The 25,080-nt window shown below is 47.0% G+C and overlaps 1 protein-coding gene across 1 annotated transcript in view; it reads left to right on the top strand.

Moving 5' to 3' along the window:
• Nucleotides 1-25,080, top strand: part of MSH5 (mutS homolog 5) — an 819,710-nt gene that overhangs the window by 595,406 nt on the left and 199,224 nt on the right. The window contains exon 13 of the mRNA XM_053689613.1: nt 12,811-12,997. Within this exon, the coding sequence (XP_053545588.1) occupies nt 12,811-12,997 (187 nt within the window). The remainder of the gene's footprint in view (nt 1-12,810; nt 12,998-25,080) is intronic.

Genomic DNA, 25,080 nt, shown 5'->3' on the forward strand with positions numbered 1-25,080 from the left:
ATTTAGAAAGATGTTTCCAATAGACACCGCCACACGGGACCTATGGCAGACGGTCCCTAAGGTGGAGGGAGCAGTTTCTACTTTGGCTAAGCGCACCACTATCCCGGTGGAGGATAGCTGTGCTTTTTCAGATCCAATGGATAAAAAGTTAGAGGGTTACCTTAAGAAAATGTTTGTTCAGCAAGGTTTTATATTACAACCCCTTGCATGCATCGCGCCTGTCACTGCTGCGGCGGCATTCTGGTTTGAGTCTCTGGAAGAGACCCTTAGCACAGCTCCATTGGATGAGATTATAAACAAGCTTAAAGCCCTTAAGCTAGCTAATTCATTTATTTCTGATGCCGTAGTACACTTAACCAAACTTACGGCTAAGAACTCCGGATTTGCCATTCAAGCGCGCAGAGCGCTGTGGCTTAAATCCTGGTCAGCTGATGTGACTTCTAAATCTAAATTGCTTAATATTCCTTTCAAAGGGCAGACATTATTCGGGCCCGGCTTGAAAGAAATTATCGCTGACATTACTGGAGGTAAGGGCCATGCCCTGCCTCAAGACAGGGCCAAACCAAAGGCTAAACAGTCTAATTTTCGTGCCTTTCGTAATTTCAAGACAGGAGCAGCATCAACTTCCTCTGCTCCAAGACAGGAAGGAACTGTTGCTCGCTTCAGACAGGGCTGGAAACCTAACCAGTCCTGGAACAAGGGCAAGCAGGCCAGAAAACCTGCTGCTGCCCCTAAGACAGCATGAAGTGAGGACCCCCGATCCGGAAACGGATATAGTGGGGGGCAGACTTTCTCTCTTTGCCCAGGCTTGGGCAAGAGATGTCCAGGATCCCTGGGCGTTGGAAATCATATCTCAGGGATATCTCCTGGATTTCAAAGCTTCTCCTCCACAAGGGAGATTTCATCTTTCAAGGTTATCAGCAAACCAGATAAAGAAAGAGGCGTTTCTACGATGTGTACAAGACCTCTTACTAATGGGAGTGATCCACCCAGTTCCGCGGTCGGAACATGGGCAAGGATTCTATTCAAATCTGTTTGTGGTCCCCAAAAAAGAGGGAACCTTCAGACCAATCTTGGACTTAAAGATCCTAAACAAATTCCTAAGAGTTCCATCGTTCAAAATGGAAACTATTCGAACCATCTTACCCATGATCCAAGAGGGTCAGTACATGACCACAGTGGATTTAAAGGATGCCTACCTTCACATACCGATTCACAAGGATCATTACCGGTATCTAAGATTTGCCTTCCTAAACAGGCATTACCAGTTTGTAGCTCTTCCCTTCGGGTTAGCTACGGCTCCAAGAATCTTTACAAAGGTTCTGGGCTCTCTTCTGGCGGTACTAAGACCGCGAGGCATAGCGGTAGCTCCGTACCTAGACGACATTCTGATACAAGCGTCAAGTTTCCAAACTGCCAAGTCTCATACAGAGTTAGTTCTGGCATTTCTAAGGTCCCATGGGTGGAAGGTGAACGTAGAAAAGAGTTCTCTATTGCCACTCACAAGAGTTCCCTTTCTAGGGACTCTTATAGATTCTGTAAAAATGAAAATTTACATGACGGAGGACAGGTTATCAAAACTTCTAAATGCTTGCCGTGTCCTTCATTCCATTCAACAGCCGTCAGTGGCTCAGTGCATGGAGGTAATCGGCTTAATGGTAGCGGCAATGGACATAGTACCATTTGCGCGCCTGCATCTCAGACCGCTGCAATTGTGCATGCTAAGTCAGTGGAATGGGGATTACTCAGATTTGTCCCCTCTGCTAAATCTGGATCAAGAGACCAGAGATTCTCTTCTATGGTGGCTTTCTCGGCCACATCTGTCCAAGGGGATGCCCTTCCGCAGGCCAGATTGGACGATTGTAACAACAGACGCCAGCCTTCTAGGTTGGGGCGCAGTCTGGAATTCCCTGAAGGCTCAGGGATCATGGACTCAGGAGGAGAGACTCCTTCCAATAAACATTCTGGAATTAAGAGCCATTTTCAATGCTCTTCTGGCTTGGCCTCAGTTAGCAACTCTGAGGTTCATCAGGTTTCAGTCGGACAACATCACGACTGTGGCTTACATCAACCATCAAGGAGGAACAAGGAGTTCCCTAGCGATGATGGAAGTCTCAAAGATAATTCGCTGGGCAGAGTCTCACTCTTGCCACCTGTCAGCGATCCACATCCCAGGCGTGGAGAACTGGGAGGCGGATTTTCTAAGTCGCCAGACCTTTCATCCGGGGGAGTGGGAACTTCATCCGGAGGTGTTTGCCCAACTGCTTCATCATTGGGGCAAACCAGATCTGGATCTCATGGCGTCTCGCCAGAACGCCAAGCTACCTTGTTACGGATCCAGGTCCAGGGACCCGGGAGCGGTGCTGATAGATGCTCTGACAGCTCCTTGGGTCTTCAACATGGCTTATGTGTTTCCACCCTTCCCGATGCTTCCTCGATTGATTGCCAGGATCAAACAGGAGAGAGCATCGGTGATTCTAATAGCGCCTGCGTGGCCACGCAGGACCTGGTATGCAGATCTAGTGGACATGTCGTCCTGTCCACCATGGTCTCTGCCTCTGAGACAGGACCTTCTGATTCAGGGTCCTTTCAAACATCCAAATCTAATTTCTCTGAGGCTGACTGCATGGAGATTGAACGCTTGATTCTATCAAAGCGTGGATTCTCGGAGTCAGTGATTAATACCTTAATACAGGCTAGGAAACCTGTTACCAGGAAAATTTACCATAAAATATGGCGCAAATACTTATATTGGTGCGAATCCAAGAGTTACTCATGGAGTAAGGTTAGAATTCCTAGGATATTGTCTTTTCTACAAGAAGGTTTAGAAAAGGGTTTATCTGCTAGTTCGTTAAAGGGACAGATTTCAGCTCTGTCTATCCTTTTACACAAACGTCTAGCAGAAGTTCCAGACGTTCAGGCTTTTTGTCAGGCTTTGGCTAGGATTAAGCCTGTGTTTAAGACTGTTGCTCCGCCGTGGAGCTTAAACTTAGTTCTTAACGTTCTGCAAGGTGTTCCGTTTGAACCCCTTCATTCCATCGATATCAAGCTGTTATCTTGGAAAGTTCTGTTTTTAATGGCTATTTCCTCGGCTCGAAGAGTCTCTGAGTTATCGGCCTTACATTGTGATTCTCCTTATCTGATTTTTCATTCAGACAAGGTAGTTCTGCGTACTAAACCTGGGTTCTTACCTAAGGTAGTCACTAACAAGAATATCAATCAAGAGATTGTTGTTCCATCATTGTGCCCTAACCCTTCTTCAAAGAAGGAACGACTTTTGCACAATCTGGACGTTGTCCGTGCCCTGAAATTTTATTTGCAGGCAACTAAAGATTTTCGTCAAACTTCTTCCCTGTTTGTCGTTTATTCTGGACAGAGGAGAGGTCAAAAAGCTTCGGCTACCTCTCTCTCTTTTTGGCTTCGTAGCATAATACGTTTAGCCTATGAGACTGCTGGACAGCAGCCTCCTGAAAGGATTACAGCTCATTCTACTAGAGCTGTGGCTTCCACTTGGGCCTTTAAGAATGAGGCCTCTGTTGAACAGATTTGCAAGGCTGCAACTTGGTCTTCACTTCACACTTTTTCAAAATTTTACAAATTTGACACTTTTGCTTCTTCGGAGGCTGTTTTTGGGAGAAAGGTTCTTCAGGCAGTGGTTCCTTCCGTGTAAAGATCCTGCCTGTCCCTCCCGTCATCCGTGTACTTTTAGCTTTGGTATTGGTATCCCATAAGTAATGGATGACCCGTGGACTGACTACACTTAACAGGAGAAAATATAATTTATGCTTACCTGATAAATTCATTTCTCCTGTAGTGTAGTCAGTCCACGGCCCGCCCTGTTTTTTACGGCAGGTCTAAATTTTAATTAAACTCCAGTCACCACTGCACCCTATAGTTTCTCCTTTCTCGTATGGTTTCGGTCGAATGACTGGATATGACGTAGAGGGGAGGAGCTATATAGCAGCTCTGCTTGGGTAATCCTCTTGCACTTCCTGTTAGGGAGGAGTTATAATCCCATAAGTAATGGATGACCCGTGGACTGACTACACTACAGGAGAAATGAATTTATCAGGTAAGCATAAATTATATTATCCTAGGCTGTGCCGGGATAGGAAGCGAATGTCACCCACAATGTCCGTGATATGTAAGCCAGGAGTAAGTAGGGCAGTGACACACACAGGGAGGTAAAGGGAGGAGGAGAGTACAGAGGACAGTCTTAACTAAGAGCGGTGCTAGAGTGAGGCAGCAGTGCTAGAGAGAGGCCGCAGTGCTAGAGGGAGGTGACAGTGCTAGAGAGAGGCAGCAGTGCTAGAGTGAGGTGAAAGTGTTAGAGAGTAGTGGCAGTGCTAGAGAGAGGCGGCAGTGCTAGAGTGAGACGGCAGTGCTAGAGTGAGACGGCAGTGCTAGAGTGAGGCGGCAGTGCTAGAGTGAGGCGGCAGTGCTAGAGAGAGGCGGCAATGCTAAAGTGAGGCTGCAGTGCTAGCGGCAGTGCTAGAGTCAGACGGCAGTGCTAGAGTGAGGCGGCAGTGCTAGAGAAAGGCGGCAGTGCTAGAGTGAGGCGGCAGTTCTAGAGTGAGGCGGCAGTGCTAGAGAGAGGCAGCAATGCTAGAGTGAGGCTGCAGTGCTAGCAGCAGTGCTAGAGTCAGACGGCAGTGTTAGAGTGAGGCGGCAGTGCTAGAGTGAGGCGGCAGTGCTAGAGTGAGGCGGCAGTGCTAGAGAGAGGCGGCAATGCTAGAGTGAGGCTGCAGTCCTAGCGGCAGTGCTAGAGTCAGACGGCAGTGCTAGAGTGAGGCGGCAGTGCTAGAGACAGGCAGCATTGCTAGAGTAAGGCGGCAGTGCTAGAGTGAGAAGTTCCGGGAGTCTCCTGCATTGAAATATCGACTCCCTGACACCCTCAAACTAAACACAATATCCTAGGCTGTGCCGGGATAGGAAGCGAATGTCACCCACAATATCCGTGATATGTAAGCCAGGAGTAAGTAGGGCAGTGACACACACAGGGAGGTAAAGGGAGGAGGAGAGTACAGAGGACAGTCTTAACTAAGAGCGGTGCTAGAGTGAGGCGGCAGTGCTAGAGTGAGGCGGCAGTGCTAGAGTGAGGCAGCAGTGCTAGAGAGAGGAGGCAGTACAAGAGTGAGGCGGCAGTGCTAGAGTGATGCGGCAGTGTTAGAGTGAGGCGGCAGTGCTAGAGTGAGGCGGCAGTGCTAGAGTGAGGCGGCAGTGCTAGAGAGAGGCGGCAATGCTAGAGTGAGGCTGCAGTGCTAGCGGCAGTGCTAGAGTCAGACGGCAGTGCTAGAGTGAGGCGGCAGTTCTAGAGTGAGGCGGCAGTTCTAGAGTGAGGCGGCAGTGCTAGAGAGAGGCGGCAATGCTAGAGTGAGGCTGCAGTGCTAGCGGCAGTGCTAGAGTCAGACGGCAGTGCTAGAGTGAGGCGGCAGTGCTAGAGAAAGGCGGCAGTGCTAGCGTGAGGCGGCAGTTCTAGAGTGAGGCGGCAGTGCTAGAGTGAGGCGGCAGTGCTAGAGAGAAGCGGCAATGCTAGAGTGAGGCTGCAGTGCTAGCGGCAGTGCTAGTGTCAGACGGCAGTGCTAGTGTCAGACGGCAGTGCTAGAGTGAGGCGGCAGTGCTAGAGTGAGGCGGCAGTGCTAGAGTGAGGCGGCAATGCTAGAGTGAGGCAGCATTGCTAGAGTGAGGCGGCAGTGCTAGAGTGAGACGGCAGTGCTAGAGAGAGGCGGCAATGCTAGAGTCAAGCTGCAGTCCTAGCGGCAGTGCTAGAGTCAGACGGCAGTGCTAGAGTGAGGCGGCAGTGCTAGAGACAGGCGGCATTGCTAGAGTGAGGCGGCAGTGCTAGAGTGAGAAGTTCCGGGAGTCTCCTGCATTGAAATATCGACTCCCTGACGCCCTCAAACTAAACACAATATCCTAGGCTGTGCCGGGATAGGAAGCGAATGTCACTCACAATGTCCGTGATGTGTAAGCCAGGAGTAAGTAGGGCAGTGACACACACAGGGAGGTAAAGGGAGGAGGAGAGTACAGAGGAAAGTCTTAACTAAGAGCGGTGCTAGAGTGAGGCGGCAGTGCTAAAGAGAGGCCGCAGTGCTAGAGGGAGGCGACAGTGCTAGAGAGAGGCAGCAGTGCTAGAGTGAGGCGGCGGCAGTGCTAGAGAGAGGCGGCAGTGCTAGAGTGAGGCAGCAGTGCTAGAGTAAGGCGGCAGTGCTAGAGTGAGGCGACAGTGCTAGAGTGAGGCGACAGTGCTAGAGTGAGGCGGCAGTGCTAGAGAGAGGCGGCAATGCTAGAGTGAGGCTGCAGTGCTAGCGGCAGTGCTAGAGTCAGACGGCAGTGCTAGGGTGAGGCGGCATTGCTAGAGAAAGGCGGCAGTGCTAGAGTGAGGCGGCAGTTCTAGAGTGAGGCTGCAGTGCTAGAGTGAGGCGGCAGTGCTAGAGAGAGGCGGCAATGCTAGAGTGAGGCTGCAGTGCTAGCGGCAGTGCTAGAGTCAGACGGCAGTGCTAGAGTGAGGCGGCAGTGCTAGAGTGAGACGGCAGTGCTAGAGTGAGGCGGCAGTGCTAGAGAGAGGCGGCAGTGCTAGAGTGAGGCGGCAGTGCTAGAGTGAGGCGGCAGTGCTAGAGAGAGGCGGCAGTGCTAGAGAGAGGCGGCAGTGCTAGAGAGAGGCGGCAATGCTAGAGTGAGGAGGCAGTGCTAGAGAGAGGTGGCAGTGCTAGAGTGAGGCGGCAGTGCTAGAGTGAGGCGGCACTGCTAGAGTGAGGCGGCGGTGCTAGAGTCAGATGGCAGTGCTAGAGTGAGGCGGCAGTGCTAGAGTGAGGCGGCAGTGCTAGAGAGAGGCGGCAATGCTAGAGTGAGGCTGCAGTGCTAGAGTCAGACGGCAGTGCTAGGGAGAGGCGGCAGTGCTAGGGAGAGGCGGCAGTGCTAGGGAGAGGCGGCAGTGCTAGAGTGAGGCGGCAGTTCTAGAGAGAGGTGTCAGTGCCAGAGAGAGGTGTCAGTGCCAGAGAGAGGCGGCAGTGCCAGAGAGAGGCGGCAGTGCCAGAGAGAGGCGGCAGTGCCAGAGAAAGGCGGCAGTGCCAGAGAGAGGCGGCAGTGTTAGAGAGAGGCGGCAGTGCTAGAGTGAGGCGGCAGTGCTAGCGGCAGTGCTAGAGTCAGACGGCAGTGCTAGAGAGAGGCGGCAGTGCTAGAGAGAGGTGGCAGTGCTAGAGTGAGGCGGCAGTTCTAGAGTTAGGTGGCAGTGCTAGAGAGAGGCGGCAGTAACTAGAGTGAGGCGTCAGTGCTAGAGAGAGGCGTCAGTGCTAGAGAGAGGCGGCAGTGCCAGAGAAAGGCGGCAGTGCCAGAGAAAGGCGGCAGTGCCAGAGAGAGGCGGCAGTGTTAGAGTGAGGCGGCAGTGCCAGAGAGAGGCGGCAGTGCCAGAGAGAGGCGGCAGTGCTAGAGTGAGGCAGCAGTGCTAGAGTGAGGCGGCAGTGCTAGAGTGAGGCGGCAGTGCTAGAGAGAGGTGGCGCCTCACTCTAGCACTGCCACCTCACTCTAGCACTAGTTCTCTCTCCCTCCTCCCTATGTATTTTTGTTGTATTTTACTGTATCTTGCTTGCTCTGTTTTCATTTCACACCTTCCCCTATCCAGCTAACCAGCCCGCCCACCTTCCTGCTGTATTTAATGCTGCTCCCTGCACCAATGAAGTAAGTTCTCTCTTCCGCCTCCCTATGTATTTTTGTTGTATTTTACTGTATCTTGCTTGCTCTGTTTTCATTTCACACCTACCCCTATCCAGCTAACCAGCCCGCCCACCTTCCTGCTGTATTTAATGCTGCTCCCTGCATCATTGAAGTAAGTTCTCTCTCCCTCCTCCCTATGAATTTTTGTTGTATTTTACTGTATCTTGCTTGCTCTGTTTTCATTTCACACCTACCCCTATCCAGCTAACCAGCCCGCCCACCTTCCTGCTGTATTTAATGCTGCTCCCTGCACCATTGAAGTAATATCTCTCTTCCTCCTCCCTATGTATTTTTGTTGTATTTTACTGTATCTTGCTTGCTCTGTTTTCATTTCACACCTACCCCTATCCAGCTAAACAGCCCGCCCACCTTCCTGCTGTATTTAATGCCAAAGGCAAGCCCGTCAGCGCCCGACCGCACCCAACGCCACGAACCTTGGCTCCAGAAACTGCCGCCACTACAACGCCAGCACCCTCCTCACACTCAACACCGGTAGATCGTCCACCTGCCACCACGCATCCCCGACCAACACCTTCGGACCTTTTACCTGCCGCAACTGCTCCTTCCCCTCCCTCCGGACCACAACCCAATCAAATAACCCACCCAAAAACAGCCGCAATTACCTCAACTGCATCCTCCTCAACACCCGCTACATCCACAAGCACGCCCTCGATATCTGGAACCTGCTAGACTCCACCTCCCCCGACGTTGCCTTCCTCACCGAGACCTGGCTAAACCCCACATCAGCGCCGGACATTCCCACTGCAATACCCGAAGGCTACAAGATCTGCCACAAAGACCGCAGCAACCGACCTGGAGGAGGCATCGCCATCATCCACAAACACACCATCCAAGTCGCAACCAGCTCTGACGACCACTCACCAGGCCTAGAACACCTACACTTCAAGATCCAGGTCAACCCCAACACCACCCTCCGCGGCACCCTCATCTACAGACCTCCTGGACCTCGCCCCGCCTTCTGCGACTCCATCACCGACCTCATCGCACCCCATGCCCTCAACTCAACGGACTACATTCTCCTCGGTGACCTCAACTTCCATCTTGATAACCCCAACGATCTCAACACCTCCACCCTCCTGGAAAACCTTGGAACCATCGGACTGAATCAACTCGTAAACTACTCAACCCACGCAGCGGGCCACACCCTCGACCCAATCTTCTCCCCAGGCAACCACATCTCAGTCAATAACATCACCAAACTCCTCTGGACTGAGCACCACTGCATACACTTCTCCTTCAACAAACCCACCACCCACCTCCGTCAGTACCACCCGTCCCGCAGAAACTGGAACAACATCACCCAAGACCAACTACACCGCACCCTAAACAATTCCTCCCCACCTACTTTCACAGACGCCAACTCCTCCGCCTGCAACCTCCACCTCTGGATTACAAACTGCTCCAACACCCTCGCCCCCCTCAAAAAACCGTCCAGCCGCCAAACCACCAACAAGGCCAGCTGGCTCACCTCGGCCCTTCAGGACTCCAAACGCCACTGCAGACGATTGGAAAGAGCCTGGAGAGCCAGCAAGACCCTTCTGGAAAAAGCTGCATTTAAGAAAGCAATCACCACCCACCACCACCTCATAAAAACCGCCAAAAAAACAGCCATCCAAGACAGAATCAACTCTAACGCACACAACAGCAAGGAGTTGTTCTCAGTCATCAAGGAATTCTCTAAACCCAACAGCAACACCAACAACATCCCACCCTCCCAAGACCTCTGCAATACCCTCGCTGCCCACTTCCACCGCAAGATCCTCAACATCTATGACAGTTTCACACCTCATAACTCAACCTCCACCACCCACTGCCCTACACCCAACGACACCCCTCCCAAATTTGTCCCCCCACACCACACACAGACTATCTGGAGCCCCCTCACCACAGAGGACACCCTCAGAATCAAGAAATCCATCCACTCTGGTGCACCCTCTGACCCATGCCCTCATCACATATTCAACAAAGTAGGCGACACCATCGCCCCTGAACTCTGCCGCACCATCAACTGCTCCATCAAAACCGGCACCTTCCCGGATGTCTGGAAGCACGCAGAACTGAAACCCCTACATGATTAAGGACAGTTGGTCCGAAACGTTGTATTAACTTTTTGGCAAAAATAAAAATCTTTTTATTCAGTGCTGCTGCAGCTTGAACTTTCTACTCCCCTTCCCGGCCAAAGTCATAGAGAAGTCCATCAATTCGCAACCTATTGACCACATTGAGGCCAACCACACCCTGGACCACTCCCAATCCGGCTTCAGAAGCAACCACAGCACAGAGACCGCCCTCCTCGCCGCCACAGACGACATCCGCGCCATGCACGACCGAGGAGAAACTGCCGCCCTCATCATCCTAGACCTATCAGCAGCCTTTGACACTGTCGACCATAACACCCTCCGCACCCCGCCTACACAACGCCGGCATACGCAGCAAAGCCCTGGAATGGATCACCTCCTTCCTCACGGGCAGGACCCAGAAAGTCAGACTTCCTCCCTTCTCTTCCAAACCCACACCAGTCAACTGTGGGGTACCGCATGGCTCTTCGTTGAGCCCCACCCTCTTCAAAATCTACATGGCCCCTCTCGCAGCCATCGTCCGACGCCACAACCTCAACATCGTCTCCTATGCCGACGACACCCAGTTAATCATCTCACTCACCCGAGATCCCACCACCGCCAAAAAGAACGTCCACAAAGGCCTGACAGCAGTCGCCGCCTGGATGAATGACAACCGGCTCAAACTGAACACAGACAAAACCGAAGTCCTCCTCCTCTGACCCAATAAATCCGCATGGGATGACTCCTGGTGGCCCACAGCCCTCGGTCACCCTCCAACCCCAACCGACCACGCACGAAATCTAGGCTTCATCCTGGACTCATCACTCTCCATGAACCGACAAATCAATGCCATCACCTCAACATGCTTCCACATCCTCCACCTGCTATGAAAAATCTTCAAGTGGATCCCTACCGAAACCAGGAAAACAGTAACCCACGCCCTTGTCAGCAGCCGGTTGGACTACGGCAACGCACTCTACGCCGGCTCCACCATCAAACTCCAAAAGAGACTCCAACGTATCCAGAACGCCTTAGCCAGACTCATCTTCGACATCCCTCTCCAATGCCACATCACCGAACACCTAAGGAACCTTCACTGGCTCCCCATCAACAAGAGAATCACCTTCAAGCTCCTTACCCACGCGTTCAAGGCCCTACACAACATCGGACCCGAATACATAAACCACCGCGTAAATTTCTACACCCCCGCCAGACAACTACGATCGGCCGACCAAGCACTCGCAGTCATCCCCCGCATCAGCAAAGCCACAGTGGGCGGAAGATCCTTCTCCCACATAGCAGCAAAGACATGGAACACCCACCCGCTGCACCTCAGACAATCCACCTCCCTTATAAAGTTCAGAAAGGACCTCAAAACCTGGCTCTTCGACTGAACGCCCATCCCCTCCCCCCTTTTCCTCCTATCTACTTTCCTTAGCGCCTTCAGACCCTCACGGTTGATTAGTACGCGCTCTATAAGTACCCAATAGATAGATAGATAGAGAGGCGGCAGTGCCAGACAAAGGAAGCAGTGTTAGAGAGAGGCGGCAGTGCCAGACAAAGGAGGCAGTGTTAGAAAGAGGCGGCAGTGCTAGAGAGAAGCGACAGTGTTAGAGAGAGGTGACAGTGTTAGAGAGAGGAGGCAGTGCTAGAAGAGAGACGGCAGTGCTAGAAAGAGGCAGCAGTGTTAGAGAGAGGCGGCAGTGCTAGAGTGAGGCGGCAGTGCTAGAGTGAGGCGGCAGTGCTAGAGAGAGACGGCAGTGCTAGAGAGAAGCGGCAGTGCTAGAGAGAGGCGGCAGTGCTAGAGAGAGGCGGCAGTGCTAGAGAGAGACGGCAGTGCTAGAGAGAGACGGCAGTGCTATAGAGAAGCGGCAGTGCTAGAGAGAAGCGGCAGTGCTAGAGAGAGGCGGCAGTGCTAGAGAGAGGCGGCAGTGCTAGAGTGAGGAGAAATAAGGTACACTGAGGTGCTGCTGAGCTGCCTTGAGACATAGCAGATCTGATATAAGTAAGTTGTGCAGACTCCAATACATTTTAGATATTAGTAGCTGCTGCTTTTCATGCTCTTTCATCTCACACATGTTAAGACCCATACTACGCTATGCATGGCTGCTTTTGCCCTGCAGTGTGTTAGTGGGCATCCTGTAAACACCTGGGAGCTCACGACTCACTTTGTAAATTGCCAGTAATAATTTTTTTTAACATCAGGGGGCACCTCCTTGAAATTAGTATTTTCAGGTTGGGATGTCTGGGTCTGCAATGTATGGCATAGCAGAATTATTTAGTATTGTTTTCAGAATGTGAGGGGCCTAAAGGGCACGGGTCAGTATTGGAGCAAAGTAGGAAAATATTAAAATAAATGCTCAGCAACAAAAACAAACACCTAATAAGATGACACAACAGTATCAGAGTAGATACAAGAGATTGACCAAGATAATACATAGGTGCCAAAGATCTAAAGCTCTCTGCTCGGGCGAGACTATCTAAGAAGTCTTGTCAGTTCTGTGAGTTCCTTTAAAGAGAAGCCTTAGCTTGAGTGCTTTATATCTTGCTATGCAGGTTCTGTATGTGAAGGGGAGACAAAGATTGCATTATAATGCTCAAACAAGCCCCCAAAGGATTTGCATGATTTCTTTCCATGTTGGCGAAATTTTGATCATCAATGCCGATAGTCAGCACACCATTTTAGAAATCACACACTGACTGATTGAGAGAAGAAAAACATAAATGAAAGTAATTGGCAGAACTTAAAAGATAATAACCAGCACAAAGATTCAGTAACAGAGGGAGGTGAGAGAAACTGACATGAAACTAAAAAGTTAGAATAGAAGACAAAGCAAGACTGAGGTCACACTGGTAGTTAGTACAGGAGGGGGTAAACATAAAACAGGGTCACATAGAGAGGCAGGGGCAATGCACTGTAGAGAGAGATCCATCCACTGTTAAAATGAGTCAGAAAACGTGAGTGGTACAGAAGTGTAACAGGAGGGAAAAGCTGTCAGAATTTCCCTCTAAACAGATCTTGAGACGATGGTCATGCATCAGCTACAGACTCTGATCTTGGAGAAGTCTGCTGTTTTATATGAAGTGACTGAGTATGTTGGGCAACTGGATGCCCTCCTGGCCATGGCAGCTGCAGCCCGTGAAAACGGATACACCCGACCGTCTTACACTCTCAGCAATACCATTCTCATCAAGGATGGAAGGTAAGGAGTGGCTCTGAGCTGCTTTTATATTTTTGCCTTATTTCTTTTTAATGACACGATGAGTCCACGGATCATCTAATTACTATTGGGAATATCACTCCTGCCCAGCAGGAGGCGGCAAAGAGCACCACAGCAAAGCTGTTAAATATCTCCTCCCTTCCCTGCCACCCAGTCATTCTCTTTACCTACGTTAATTAGGTGTTAGAAAAGATTCTTCAATCAAGAGTTTATTATTTTTAAAGTAGTACAAGATTGTGCTGCTTTGTTCTAGGGTGTAGCCGTAGTCCATATCAGTCTCTTCAGTAGAGCAGTGGTGGCTTTAGAGCAATGGGAACTTGTGGGACATATTTCTCACTGCACCTCCCATACTGTTGCTGCCCTAACCCTGAAAAACTGAGGGATTTTACTCAGTCCTTTCTTTTGTATCACAGGTCCATGTGAGGGAGAGGACCTCTCAAACCTGGGAGCTGCCTTGCTGTCGGGCAGAATATGAGGTAAGTGCTGACTTTTATTTCTGGGGTTAACAGAAGAAAAAACTCAGAAGAAGTTGGGCACTTTATTTCATACTTTGGGACATATAAAGAAACCTTCAGGAATTGGGCACTTTATATTTTTAATACATAAATTCTCCTATGTACTCAGGAGACACTATGTGGGCAGCCTACACTCCGGCACTGGGGCATAAAGATACTTGTGGTGGTTCACATCTCCCGGCGGTTTCATAAACAAATATGCCACGATGGGCGGTACTAGAGGAGGTGGCAATTGCGTTGCACGCCTTTTTCCCCTTCACTTCCTGAGAATCGGAAGGGAAGTTGTACAATTGTGCTTTTTATTAGGCATTCTGTAATTTCTCATGCATATTTAGCACCGGAGACCGTCTTCTGCAGCAGCTGCTTAGTTCTGGATCTAATATTGTGGGAACGACTTCTGCTCAGAGGGAGTTGGTTATAACGGTCAGGTAAGCACCTCAGCAAAGTACTGCTGAGGTGTAGAGGTGATTTGCAGTGTTATTTCAGACTTTCTGTCCTCTCTACACTTAAAAAATAAAAAAGGAGAAAAGTTACCGTTTTAAAATTTAAAGAGACAGTAACGTTTTTGTATGTTTTGATTTTTATTAAAAAATTCAAACTTTTTATTGATAAATTGATTCATTGTGAGCCAGAATATCCCAAGAGGCCATGCAAAGTGTCACTTGTTCTTTGTGTTTTGATGCCAATGTGGAACCACCAATCCCTTTCTGTTCCTCATGTATTAAGAGGACTTTAAACCATAGGGATAGACTTTTTTCTGAGCCAACATTTTCAAAAGAGGATGCTGTTCAGGAATCGAATGACAATGTTCAATATATGCCGCAGCTCTCCCCTCAGGTGTCCCAAATTTTAGCACCCTCACATGCAGTGCCCTGCGTTTCCTCTATAACTTCTTCTGGAGTTACTTTACAAGACATCGCTTCTCTCATGTCATCTGCAGTTTCGGATGCGTTGTCTGCCTTTCCAATGTTGCAGGGAAAAGCGTAAGAGGAAAATCAGACATTCAGGAAGCGAGGTTTCTGACGCAGTTGTTGCTATTTCAAATGCCCCCTCTCAGAAGCCTGAGGGGGAGGATACCTTAGTAGCATCTGAAGGTGAAAGATTCTGACAGTGTAATTCCTCTTGCTGATACTGAAGTTGTATCTTTCAGGTTTAAACTAGAACACTTCCGTCTGTTACTCAAGGAGGTTTTAGCTACATTGGACGGCAGCGACACCATGGTCGTAGTTAATCCTAAAAAATCCACAAAGCTAAACAAATATTTTGATGTACCTTTCTTAGTGGAGGTTTTTCCTGTACCAGATCGAGCTACTGAGATCATTGCTAAGGAATGGGCGAGACCGGGTATCCCTTTTTCTTCTCCTATATTTAAAAAGATGTTTCCCATAGCGGACTCTATCAAGGAGTCTTGGCAAACAGTACCCAAGGTGGAAGGGGCAGTTTCCACTCTGGCCGAGAGAACTACTATACCCATAGAGGATAGTTGTGCCTTTAAGGATCCTATGGATAAAAAATTAGAGGGGTTACTCAAGAAGATGTATGTACACCAGGGGTTAATATAGCAAACTGCAGTGTGCATTGCTACCGTCACTAGTGCGGCGGCATATTGGTTTGATGCGTAGTCTGATGCTATCAGGACAGACACTCCCCTTAATGAGATTCAGGATAGGATAAAAGCTCTTAAGTTAGCTAATTCCTTTATTACTGATGCTTCCCTACAGGTTATCAAACTAGGAGCAAAAATATCAGGTTTTGCTGTTCTAGCCCGCAGAGCCTTATGGTTAAAGCCTTGGTCTGCGGATGTGTCCTCTAAATCTAAACTTTTGGCGATTCCCTACAACGGAAAGACCTTGTTTGGACCAGGTTTAACGGAAATAATCTCTGATATTACGGAAGGAAAGGGTCATCTTCTCTCTCAGGATAAGAGAAACAAGCAAAAGGGACGTCAGATTAATTTTCTTTCCTTTCGAAATTTCAAGGGAAATTCTGCCGTTTCGTCTTCCAAGCAAGATTAGTCTAAACCTTCCTGGAGACCCAACCAGTCTTGGAATAAGGGAAAACAATCCAAGAAGCCTGCTATTGAATCAAAGACAGCATGAAGGGTCTGCCCCCGATCCGGGACCGGATCTTGTAGGGGGCAGGCTTTCCTTCTTCGCTCAGGCTTGGGTTTGAGATGTTCAGGATCCCTGGGCAGTAGACATAGTGTCCCATGGATACAAACTAGAGTTCAAGAGTTTTCCTCCCAGAGGCAGGTTTCTGCTTTCAAGGTTATCTGTAGTCCAGACAAAAAGAGAGGCGTTCTTACACTGTTAGAGACCTCTTTGACCTGGGAGTGATAGTTCCTCTTCCGATGCAGGAACAGGGTCTGGGGTTTTATTCCAATCTGTTCGTGGTTCCCAAAAAAGAGGGAATCTTCAGGCCAATTTTAGATCTCAAGAGTCTAAACAAATTTCTCAGAGTACCGTCCTTCAAGATGGAAACTATTCGTTCCATTCTCCCTTTGGTCCAAGAGGGTCAATTTATGACAACAGTGGATTTAAAGGACGCATACCTGCATGTTCACATTCACAAGGTTCATCACAAGTTTCTAAGGTTTGCTTTTCTAGACAAACACTTCCAATTTGTGGCTCTTCCTTTCGGTCTTGCCACAGCTCCCAGAATTTTCTCAAAGATTCTGGGATCCCTACTGGCGGTGCTCTGACAAGCAAGGTCCCATACGGAAATGTTGTTATCCTTCCTGCGATCTCACGGATGGAAGGTAATTTTGGAAAAGAGCTCATTAGTTCCAAATACAAGGGTAACCTTCTTGGGAACCATAATAGATTCCCTGTCAATGAAGATTTTTCTGACAGAAGTCAGGAGATCAAAGATTTTCGATTCTTGTCTAGCACTTCAGTCCGCTCCTCGACCATCTGTGGCTCAATGCATGGAGGTAATCGGGCTGATGGTGATGACAATGGACATCATCCCGTTCGCTCGTTTCCACCTCAGACCTCTGCAGTTAAACATGCTCGGTCAATGGAACGGAGGTTATGCGGATTTGTCTCCACAAATACTACTGGAGCAGGAGACAAGGGATTCTCTTCAATGGTGGTTGTCTCAGGATCATCTCTCCAGGGAACTTGCTTTCGCAGACCCTTCTGGGTGATTATGACAACAGACGCCAGCCTTCTAAGATGGGGAGCATTTTGTTGCTCTCTAAAGGCTCAGGGAGTTTGGACTCAGAGTCTGTTCTGCCTATAAACATTCTGTAGCTGAGAGCAGGTTATCAGGTTCCAGTCGGACAACATTGCTTCAGTGGCTTACATCAATCATCAGGGAGGAACGCAGAGTTCCTTAGCAATGACAGAGGTAGCCAAAATATTTCAGTGGGCGGAGACCCACTCTAGCTGTCTGTCAGCGATCCACATCCCAGGGGTGGACAACTGGGAGACAGACTTCCTGAACAGACAGACCTTTCACTCGGGGGAGTGGGAGCTCCATCCAGAAGTATTTTCCAGCCTAATCCACAAGTGGGATCAGCCGGAATTGGATCTCATGGCATCTTGGCAGAATGCCAAGCTTCTGAGGTACAGATCGAGATCCAGGGACCCTGAGTCGCTACTGATAGATGCACTGGCAGTACCTTGGACCTTCAGTCTAGCATACCTATTTCCTCAGTTCGCTCTTCTTTCTCGGGTCATTGCTTGAATCAAGCAGGATAGGGCATCGGTGATCCTCATTGCACCACCTTGGCCTCGCAGGATTTGGTATGCAGATCTGGTGGACATGTCGTCTCTTCCACCTTGGAGACTTCCATTGAGGAAGGGCCTTCTACTTCAAGGGCCCTTCCTTCAGCCAAATCTAGTTTCTCTGAAGCTGACTGCTTGGAGATTGAACGCTTAATTTTATCCAAGCGGGGATTTTCAGAATCGGTCATAGAGACCATGATTCAGGCTCGTAAACCTGTAGCTAGAAAGATTTACCTCAAGATATGGCATAAATATCTCTATTGGTGTGAATCCAGGGGCTGCTCTTGGAGTAGAGTTAGGATTCCTAGAATTTTGTCATTTCTCCAAGAAGGTTTGGAGAAAGGATTATCGACAAGTTCCCTAAATGGTCAAAAATCTGCCTTGTCTATTTTGTTACATAAGCGTCTGGCGGACGTACCAGACGTGCAAACTTTTTGTCAGTCCTTGGTCAGGATCAGGCCTGTGTTCAAAACAGTGACTCCTCCGTGGAGTCTTAATTTAGTTCTTAAGGTTCTTCAAGGGGCTCCGTTTGAGCGTATGCATTCCTTAGATATTAAGTTGTTATCTTGGAAAGTTTTGTTTCTTGTTGCTATTTCTTCTGCAAGTGTCGGAGCTCTCTGCATTGCAGTATGAGTCCCCTTACCTTATTTTTCATTCGGATAAGGTAGTTTTACGTACTAAATTAGGATTTCTTCCTAAAGTAGTTTATGACCGGAACATTAATCAGGAGATTGTTGTTCCTTCCTTGTGTACTAATCCTTCCTCTCAGAAGGAACGGCTTTTGCACAATTTAGACGTGGTACGTGCTTTCAAATTTTACCTACAGGCCACTAAGGATTTTCGTCAGTCTTCTGCCTTGTTTGTGGTTTTCTCGGCAAAATGTAAGGGTCAGAAAGCCACGGCTACTTCTCTTTCTTTTTGGCTGAAGAGTATCATACGTTTTGCCTATGAGACTGCTGAACAGCACCCTCCAGAGAGAGTTACGGCTCATTCCACGAGGGCTGTTGCTTCCTCATGGGCATTAAAAAATGAAGCTTCTGTGGAACAGATTGGCAAGGCTGCAACTTGGTCTTCTCTTCACAATTTTTCAAAGTTCTATAAATTTGTCATTTTTGCCTCGGCTGAGACCGCTTTTGGGAGAAAGGTTCTTCAAGCAGTGGTGCCTTCCGTTTAGGTTCCCTATCTTGTCCCTCCCGTATCATCTGTGTACTCTAGCTTGGGTATTGATTCCCAATAGTAATTAAATTATCCGTGGACTCATCGTGTCATAAAAAAGAAAAGAAAATATATGCTTACCTGATAAATTTATTTCTTTTTTGACACGATGAGTCCACGGCCCGCCCTGTTTTATAGACAGGTTGTTGGTTTGTTATAAACTTCAGACACCTCTGCACCTTGTTACTTTCTTTCTCTCCTTTACTTCGGTCGAATGACCGGGGTGGGAAGGAAGGGAGGTGATATTTAACAGCTTTGCTGTGGTGCTCTATGCCGCCTCCTGCTGGGCAGGAGTGATATTTTTAATAGTAATTAGATGATTCGTGGACTCATTGTGTCAAAAAAGAAATACATTTATCAGGTAAGCATAAATTTTCTTTTTTGTAACACTAAGATGTAAAGGGAAATTAAAAGCCTTTTGATTTTGTTTGTTTGTCACATGCCCTCTAAAAAAGCATAGTTTGTAATTCTTCAAAAAACTGCAAATCAAATATCTAAAAAAAACAATACAAGTTAGCGCTAAAAAGAGGAATAACCTTTAAGTCAAACTAAAAAATCTGCCCCTCAATAGCAGATAAACAAAATGTCAGAAATAGAATAAAAATATATAGCTAGCGCTCCAAATACAGGCGCAAGGTTAATATGAAAGTACACACCAAGTAAAATTAATAATATAGGTTTAATCAAATTCAATCACTAATAATAATAATAAAACAATGATATAAAATACTGTTATAAAATTTGCGCAACACTATGGAAAAGTTCACATATAAGGGACGTTTCTCCCTGATGCATGAATAAATGCTTGTGTATAAAAATACCTTATGGTATGAAACAAGTTGGAGATCGAATAGTCTTATGTTCCTATTTTGTTCAGTTTAAACAGAAGATATCAGAGTTCTCTGGTGTTTGATAGGCTGATATATTCACGTGATAGAGGATTTGAATTACTTAGCCATTACAATGTATCCAGGATAATCAGTGCACTGATATAGTGGCAATCTATGTTGCCATGGGAATGGTCGTAAGTAATAACATTCAGCAAACAAAGTATCTGTTAGAATCGTGGCTTATTCAGACCTTGTCTGTGTTACAGTGTCCAGGTTATATAAACCGTTTGTGACGATCAGCTCCAGAGCTGATGAACTTGGAGAAATGTTCCCACCCTGTCTCCCCCATATACGTAGATATTCCCAGGAGAATCACAGGCAATATGCAATCTTTCGGCCAGATTACAAGTTTTTTGTTATGGGCTGTGCGGTGCTAACGAGCAGTTTTGTCTCACCGCTCACTTACCTACAGCGCTGGTATTACGGGTTTTTATAAACCCGGCGTTAACAGGCAAGAAGTGAGCGTTGAGCAAAATTGTGCTCCTTACCGCACTTCAATACTGCTTAAGTCAGCGGTGAGCTAGTCGTACGTGCTCGTGCACGATTTCCCCATAGATATCAATGGGGAGAGCCGGCTGAGAAAAAGTCTAACACCTGCAAAAAAGCAGCGTAAAACTCTGTAACGCAGCCCCATTGATTCCTATGGGGAAATAAAATTTATGTTTACACCTAGCACCCTAACATGAACCTCGAGTGTAAACACCCCTAATCTTACACTTATTAACCCCTAATCTGCCGCCCCGACATCGTCGCCACCTACATTATATTTTTTAACCCCTAATCTACCGCTCCGGACATCGCTGCCACTATAATAAACATATTAACCCCTAAACCGCCGCACTCCCGCCTCGCAAACACTAGTTAAATAATATTAACCCCTAATCTGCTATCCCTAACATCACCGCCACCTACCTACATTTATTAACCCCTAATCCTCCGTCCCCAACTTCGCTGCCACTATATTAAATGTATTAACCCCTAAATCTAAGTCTAACCCTAACACCCCCTAACTTAAATATAATTTAAATAAATCTAAATAAAATTCCTATCATTAACTACATTATTCCTATTTAAAACTAAATACTTACCTATAAAATAAACCCTAAGCTAGCTACAATATAACTAATAGTTATATTGTATCTAGCTTAGGGTTTATTTTTATTTTACAGGCAAGTTTGTATTTATTTTAACTAGGTAGAATAGTTACTAAATAGTTATTAACTATGTAATAACTACCTAGCTAAAATAAAGACAAAAGTACCTGTAAAATAAAACCTAACCTAAGTTACACTAACACCTAACACTACACTACAATTAAATAAATGACCTAAATTAAATACAATTAAATAAATTAAATACAATTAAATAAATTAAATACAATTAGCTAAAGTACAAAAAAAACACTGAATTACAGAAAATAATAAACAAATTACAAGATATTTAAAATAATTACACCTAATCTAATATCCCTATCAAAATAAAAAAAAGCCCCCCCCCCCAAATAAAAAAAACCCTAGCCTAAACTAAATTACCAATATCCCTTAAAAGGGCCTTTTGCGGGACATTGCCCCAAACAAATCAGCTCTTTTACCTGTAAATAAAAATTACAAACAACCCCCCAACAGTAAAACCCACCACCCACACAACCAACCCCCAAATAAAATACTATCTAAAAAAACCTAAGCTCCCCATTGCCCTGAAAAGGGCATTTGGATGGGCATTGCCCTTAAAAGGGCAGTTAGCTCTTTTGCAGCCCAAACCCCAATCTAAAAAATAAAACCCACCCAATGCACCCTTAAAAAAACCTAACACAAACCCCCTGAAGATAGACTTGCTGTTCTGAAGACCGGACATCCATCCTCAAGGAAGCGGCAGAAGTCTTCATACAACCGGGCCGAAGTCCTCAACGAAGCTGGGAGAAGTCTTTATCCAAGCCGGGAGAAGTGGTCCTCCAGATGGGCAGAAGTCTTCATCCAGACGGCATCTTTTATCTTCATCCATCCGACGCGGAGCGGCTCCATCTTCAAGACATCCGACGCGGAGCATCCTCTTCATCCGGAGTCTTCTTACTGAATGAAGGTTCCTTTAAATGACGTCATCCAAGATGGCGTCCCTTAGATTCCGATTGGCTGATAGAATTCTAAGGTAGAAAAAATCCAATTGGCTGATGCAATCAGCCAATAGGATTGAAGTTCAATCCTATTGGCTGATCCAATCAGCCAATAGGATTGAGCTTGCATTCTATTGGCCGTTCCAATCAGCCAATAGAATGTGAGCTCAATCCTATTGGCTGATTGGATCAGCCAATAGGATTGAACTTCAATCCTATTGGCTGATTGGATCAGCCAATAGGATTTTTTTCTACCTTAATTCCGATTGGCAGATACAATTCTATCAGCCAATCGGAATCTAAGGGACGCCATCTTGGATGACGTCATTTAAAGAAACCTTCATTCAGTAAGAAGACTCCGGATGAAGAGGATGCTCAGCGTAGGATGTCTTGAAGATGGAGCCTCTCTGCGTCGGATGGATGAAGATAGAAGATGCCATCTGGATGAAGACTTCTGCCCGTCTGGAGGACCACTTCGCCCGACTTGGATGAGGATTTCTCCCGGCTTCGTTGAGGACTTCGGCCCGGTTGGATGAAGACTTCTGCCGATTCCTTGAGGATTGATGTCCGGTCTTCAGAACAGTAAGTCGATCTTCAGGGGGTTAGTGTTTTTTTAAGGGTGTATTGGGTGAGTTTTATTTTTAGGTTAGGGCTTTGGGCCGCAAAAGAGCTATACAAATGCCCTTTTGAGGGCAATGGGGAGCTTAGGTTGTTTTAGTTAGGTTTTCATTTGGGGGGTTTGTTGTGTGGGTGGTGGGTTTTACTGTTGGGGGGTGTTTGTATTTTCTCCTACATTGGTGTGTCCGGTCCACGGCTTCATCCTTATTTGTGGGAATATTCTCTTCCCTAATAGGAAATGGCAAAGAGAGCACAGCAAAAGCTGCCCATATAGCTCCCCCTCTGGCTCCGCCCCCCAGTCATTCTCTTTGCCGCTCTGAACAAGTAGCATCTCCACGGGGATGGTAAAGAGTATGTGGTTTTAGTTGTAGTTTTTTATTTCTTTTATCAAGAGTTTGTTATTTTAAAATAGTGCCGGTTTGTACTATTTACTCTACAACAGAAAGTGATGAAGAGTTCTGTTTAAAGAGGAGTATGATTTTAGCAGCAGTAACTAAAATCCATTGCTGTTCCCACTCAGGACTGTTGAAACCAGAGAACTTCAGTTGGGGGGAACAGTTTGCAGACTTTTCTGCTCAAGGTATGACTAGCCCTTTTTCTAACAAGACATAGTAATGCTAGAAGACTGTCATTTTCCCTTATGGGATCGGTAAGCCATTTTCTTAGACTCATAACAGAATGAAGGCTTATTAATGGGCTATATACTGGTTGACACTATTGTGGGCTAAATCGATTGATTTATACAATATTTATATGACTTTTGGAGTGTTTTTGGAACTTGGAAACACTTTGGGAACGTTTTTATTACGCCTGGCAGTCGTTTAGACACCTAATCTAGTCAGGAAGGCCCCTTTACTCTGGTATGCAGAGGGAGGAGGCCTCATTTTCGCGCCTTAATTGCGCAGTTACTTCTGGAAGCAGTGCATGCAGCTTCATGTGAGAGGGTCCTGTGGCCATAAAAAACGATTCTAGAAGGCTTATTTCTGTGGTGAATAACCCCCAAGGAAAGGTAAAGCCGCAGCAAAGGCTGTGGCAGGGACTGTAGTGGGTTTAAACTGGTAAATTGAACAATTAGCTCCGGTTTGCTCATTTAAGGGGTTACAAACTTGAAACTTGGTGTGCAATACTTTCAAAGCATTAAGACACTAGGGTGAAGATCGGATATTTCCTTCATAGTTTTTCACACATTCAGAAATAAAGTGTACTCTGTTTAATTTTTAAAGAGACAGTAACGGTTTTGTTTAAAAACGGTTTTATTGTATTAATAGCCTGTCTTAGTCTATCTAACATGTCTGTACCTTCAGATAGAACATGTTCTGTGTGTATGGAGGCCAAGGTGGTTCCCCCTTTAAATGTATGTGAAAATTGTGCCATGGCGTCCAAACAAAGTAAGGACAGTACTGTCACATTTAATAAGGTTGCCCAAGATGATTCTTCAAATGAAGGTAGTGGGGATAGTTCATCATCCTCTCCTTCTGTGTCAACACCAGTTATGCCCGCGCAGGCGACACCTAGTACATCTAGCGCGCCAATGCTTGTTACTATGAAACAATTAACGGCATTAATGGATAATTCTATAGCTAATCTTTTATCCAAACTGCCAGCATTTCCAAGAAAGCGTGATTGCTCAGTTTTAAATACAGAGGATGAGCAAGTGTGCGCTGACGATAATTTATCTGTTATACCCTCACACCAGTCAGAATTGGCAGTGACGGAGGGTCTGTCGGAGGGAGAAATTTCTGATTCAGGAAAAGTTTCTCAGCAGGCAGAACCTGATATCGTGACGTTTAAATTTAAGTTAGAACATATCCGCGCCCTGCTTAAGGAGGTGCTAACTACTCTTGACGATTGTGACTCTTTGGTGATTCCAGAGAAATTGTGCAAATTGGACAAATTCCTTGAGGTCCCTGTGCACGCTGATGCTTTTCTGATACCCAAAAGGGTGGCGGACATAGTGACTAAGGAGTGGGAGAAGCCAGGTATACATTTTGTCCCACCTCCTATATTTAAGAAAATGTTCCCCATTGTCGACCCCAGAAGGGACGCATGGCAAACAGTCCCTAAGGTTGAGGGGGCAGTTTCTACGTTGGCCAAGCGCACGACTATTCCCATTGAGGACAGTTGTGCTTTCAAAGATCCTATGGATAAAAAATTGGAAGGATTGCTTAAAAAGATATTTGTTCAGCAAGGTTTCCTTCTCCAACCAATTTCGTGCATTATTCCTGTCACAACGGCGGCGTCTTTTTGGTTCGAGGAACTAGAAAATTCGCTCAATAAGGAGACTCCATATGAGGAAGTCATGGACAGAATTCACGCACTAAAGTTGGCTAATTCCTTTATTTTAGATGCCGCTTTGCAATTGGCTAAATTAGCGGCGAAAAAATCAGGTTTTGCAATTGTGGCGCGCAGAGCGCTTTGGCTAAAATCTTGGTCGGCGGATGTGTCGTCCAAGACAAAATTGCTTAATATTCCTTTCAAAGGTAAGACCCTTTTTGGGCCAGAATTGAAGGAGATTATTTCAGACATCACTGGGGGAAAGGGCCATGCCCTCCCACAGGATAGGCCTTTCAAGGCTAAGAACAAATCTAATTTTCGTTCCTTTCGCAATTTCAGGAACGGAGCGTCTCCTAACTCTGCAGCCTCTAGACAAGAGGGTAACGCTTCCCAGTCTAAACCAGCTTGGAAACCAATGCAAGGCTGGAACAAGGGTAAACAGGCCAAGAAGCCTGCTGCTGCTACCAAGACAGCATGAAGGGGTAGCCCCCAATCCGGGACCGGATCTAGTAGGGGGTAGACTTTCTCTCTTTGCTAAGGCTTGGGCAAGAGATGTTCAGGATCCCTGGGCACTAGAAATAGTCTCTCAGGGTTATCTTCTAGAGTTCAAGGAACTTCCTCCAAGGGGAAGGTTCCACATGTCTCGCTTATCTTCAGACCAGATAAAGAGACAGGCATTCTTACATTGCGTAAGAGATCTATTAAAGATGGG

The sequence above is a fragment of the Bombina bombina genome, chromosome 7, assembly GCF_027579735.1.
Source record: "Bombina bombina isolate aBomBom1 chromosome 7, aBomBom1.pri, whole genome shotgun sequence".
Lineage (NCBI taxonomy): Eukaryota > Metazoa > Chordata > Amphibia > Anura > Bombinatoridae > Bombina > Bombina bombina.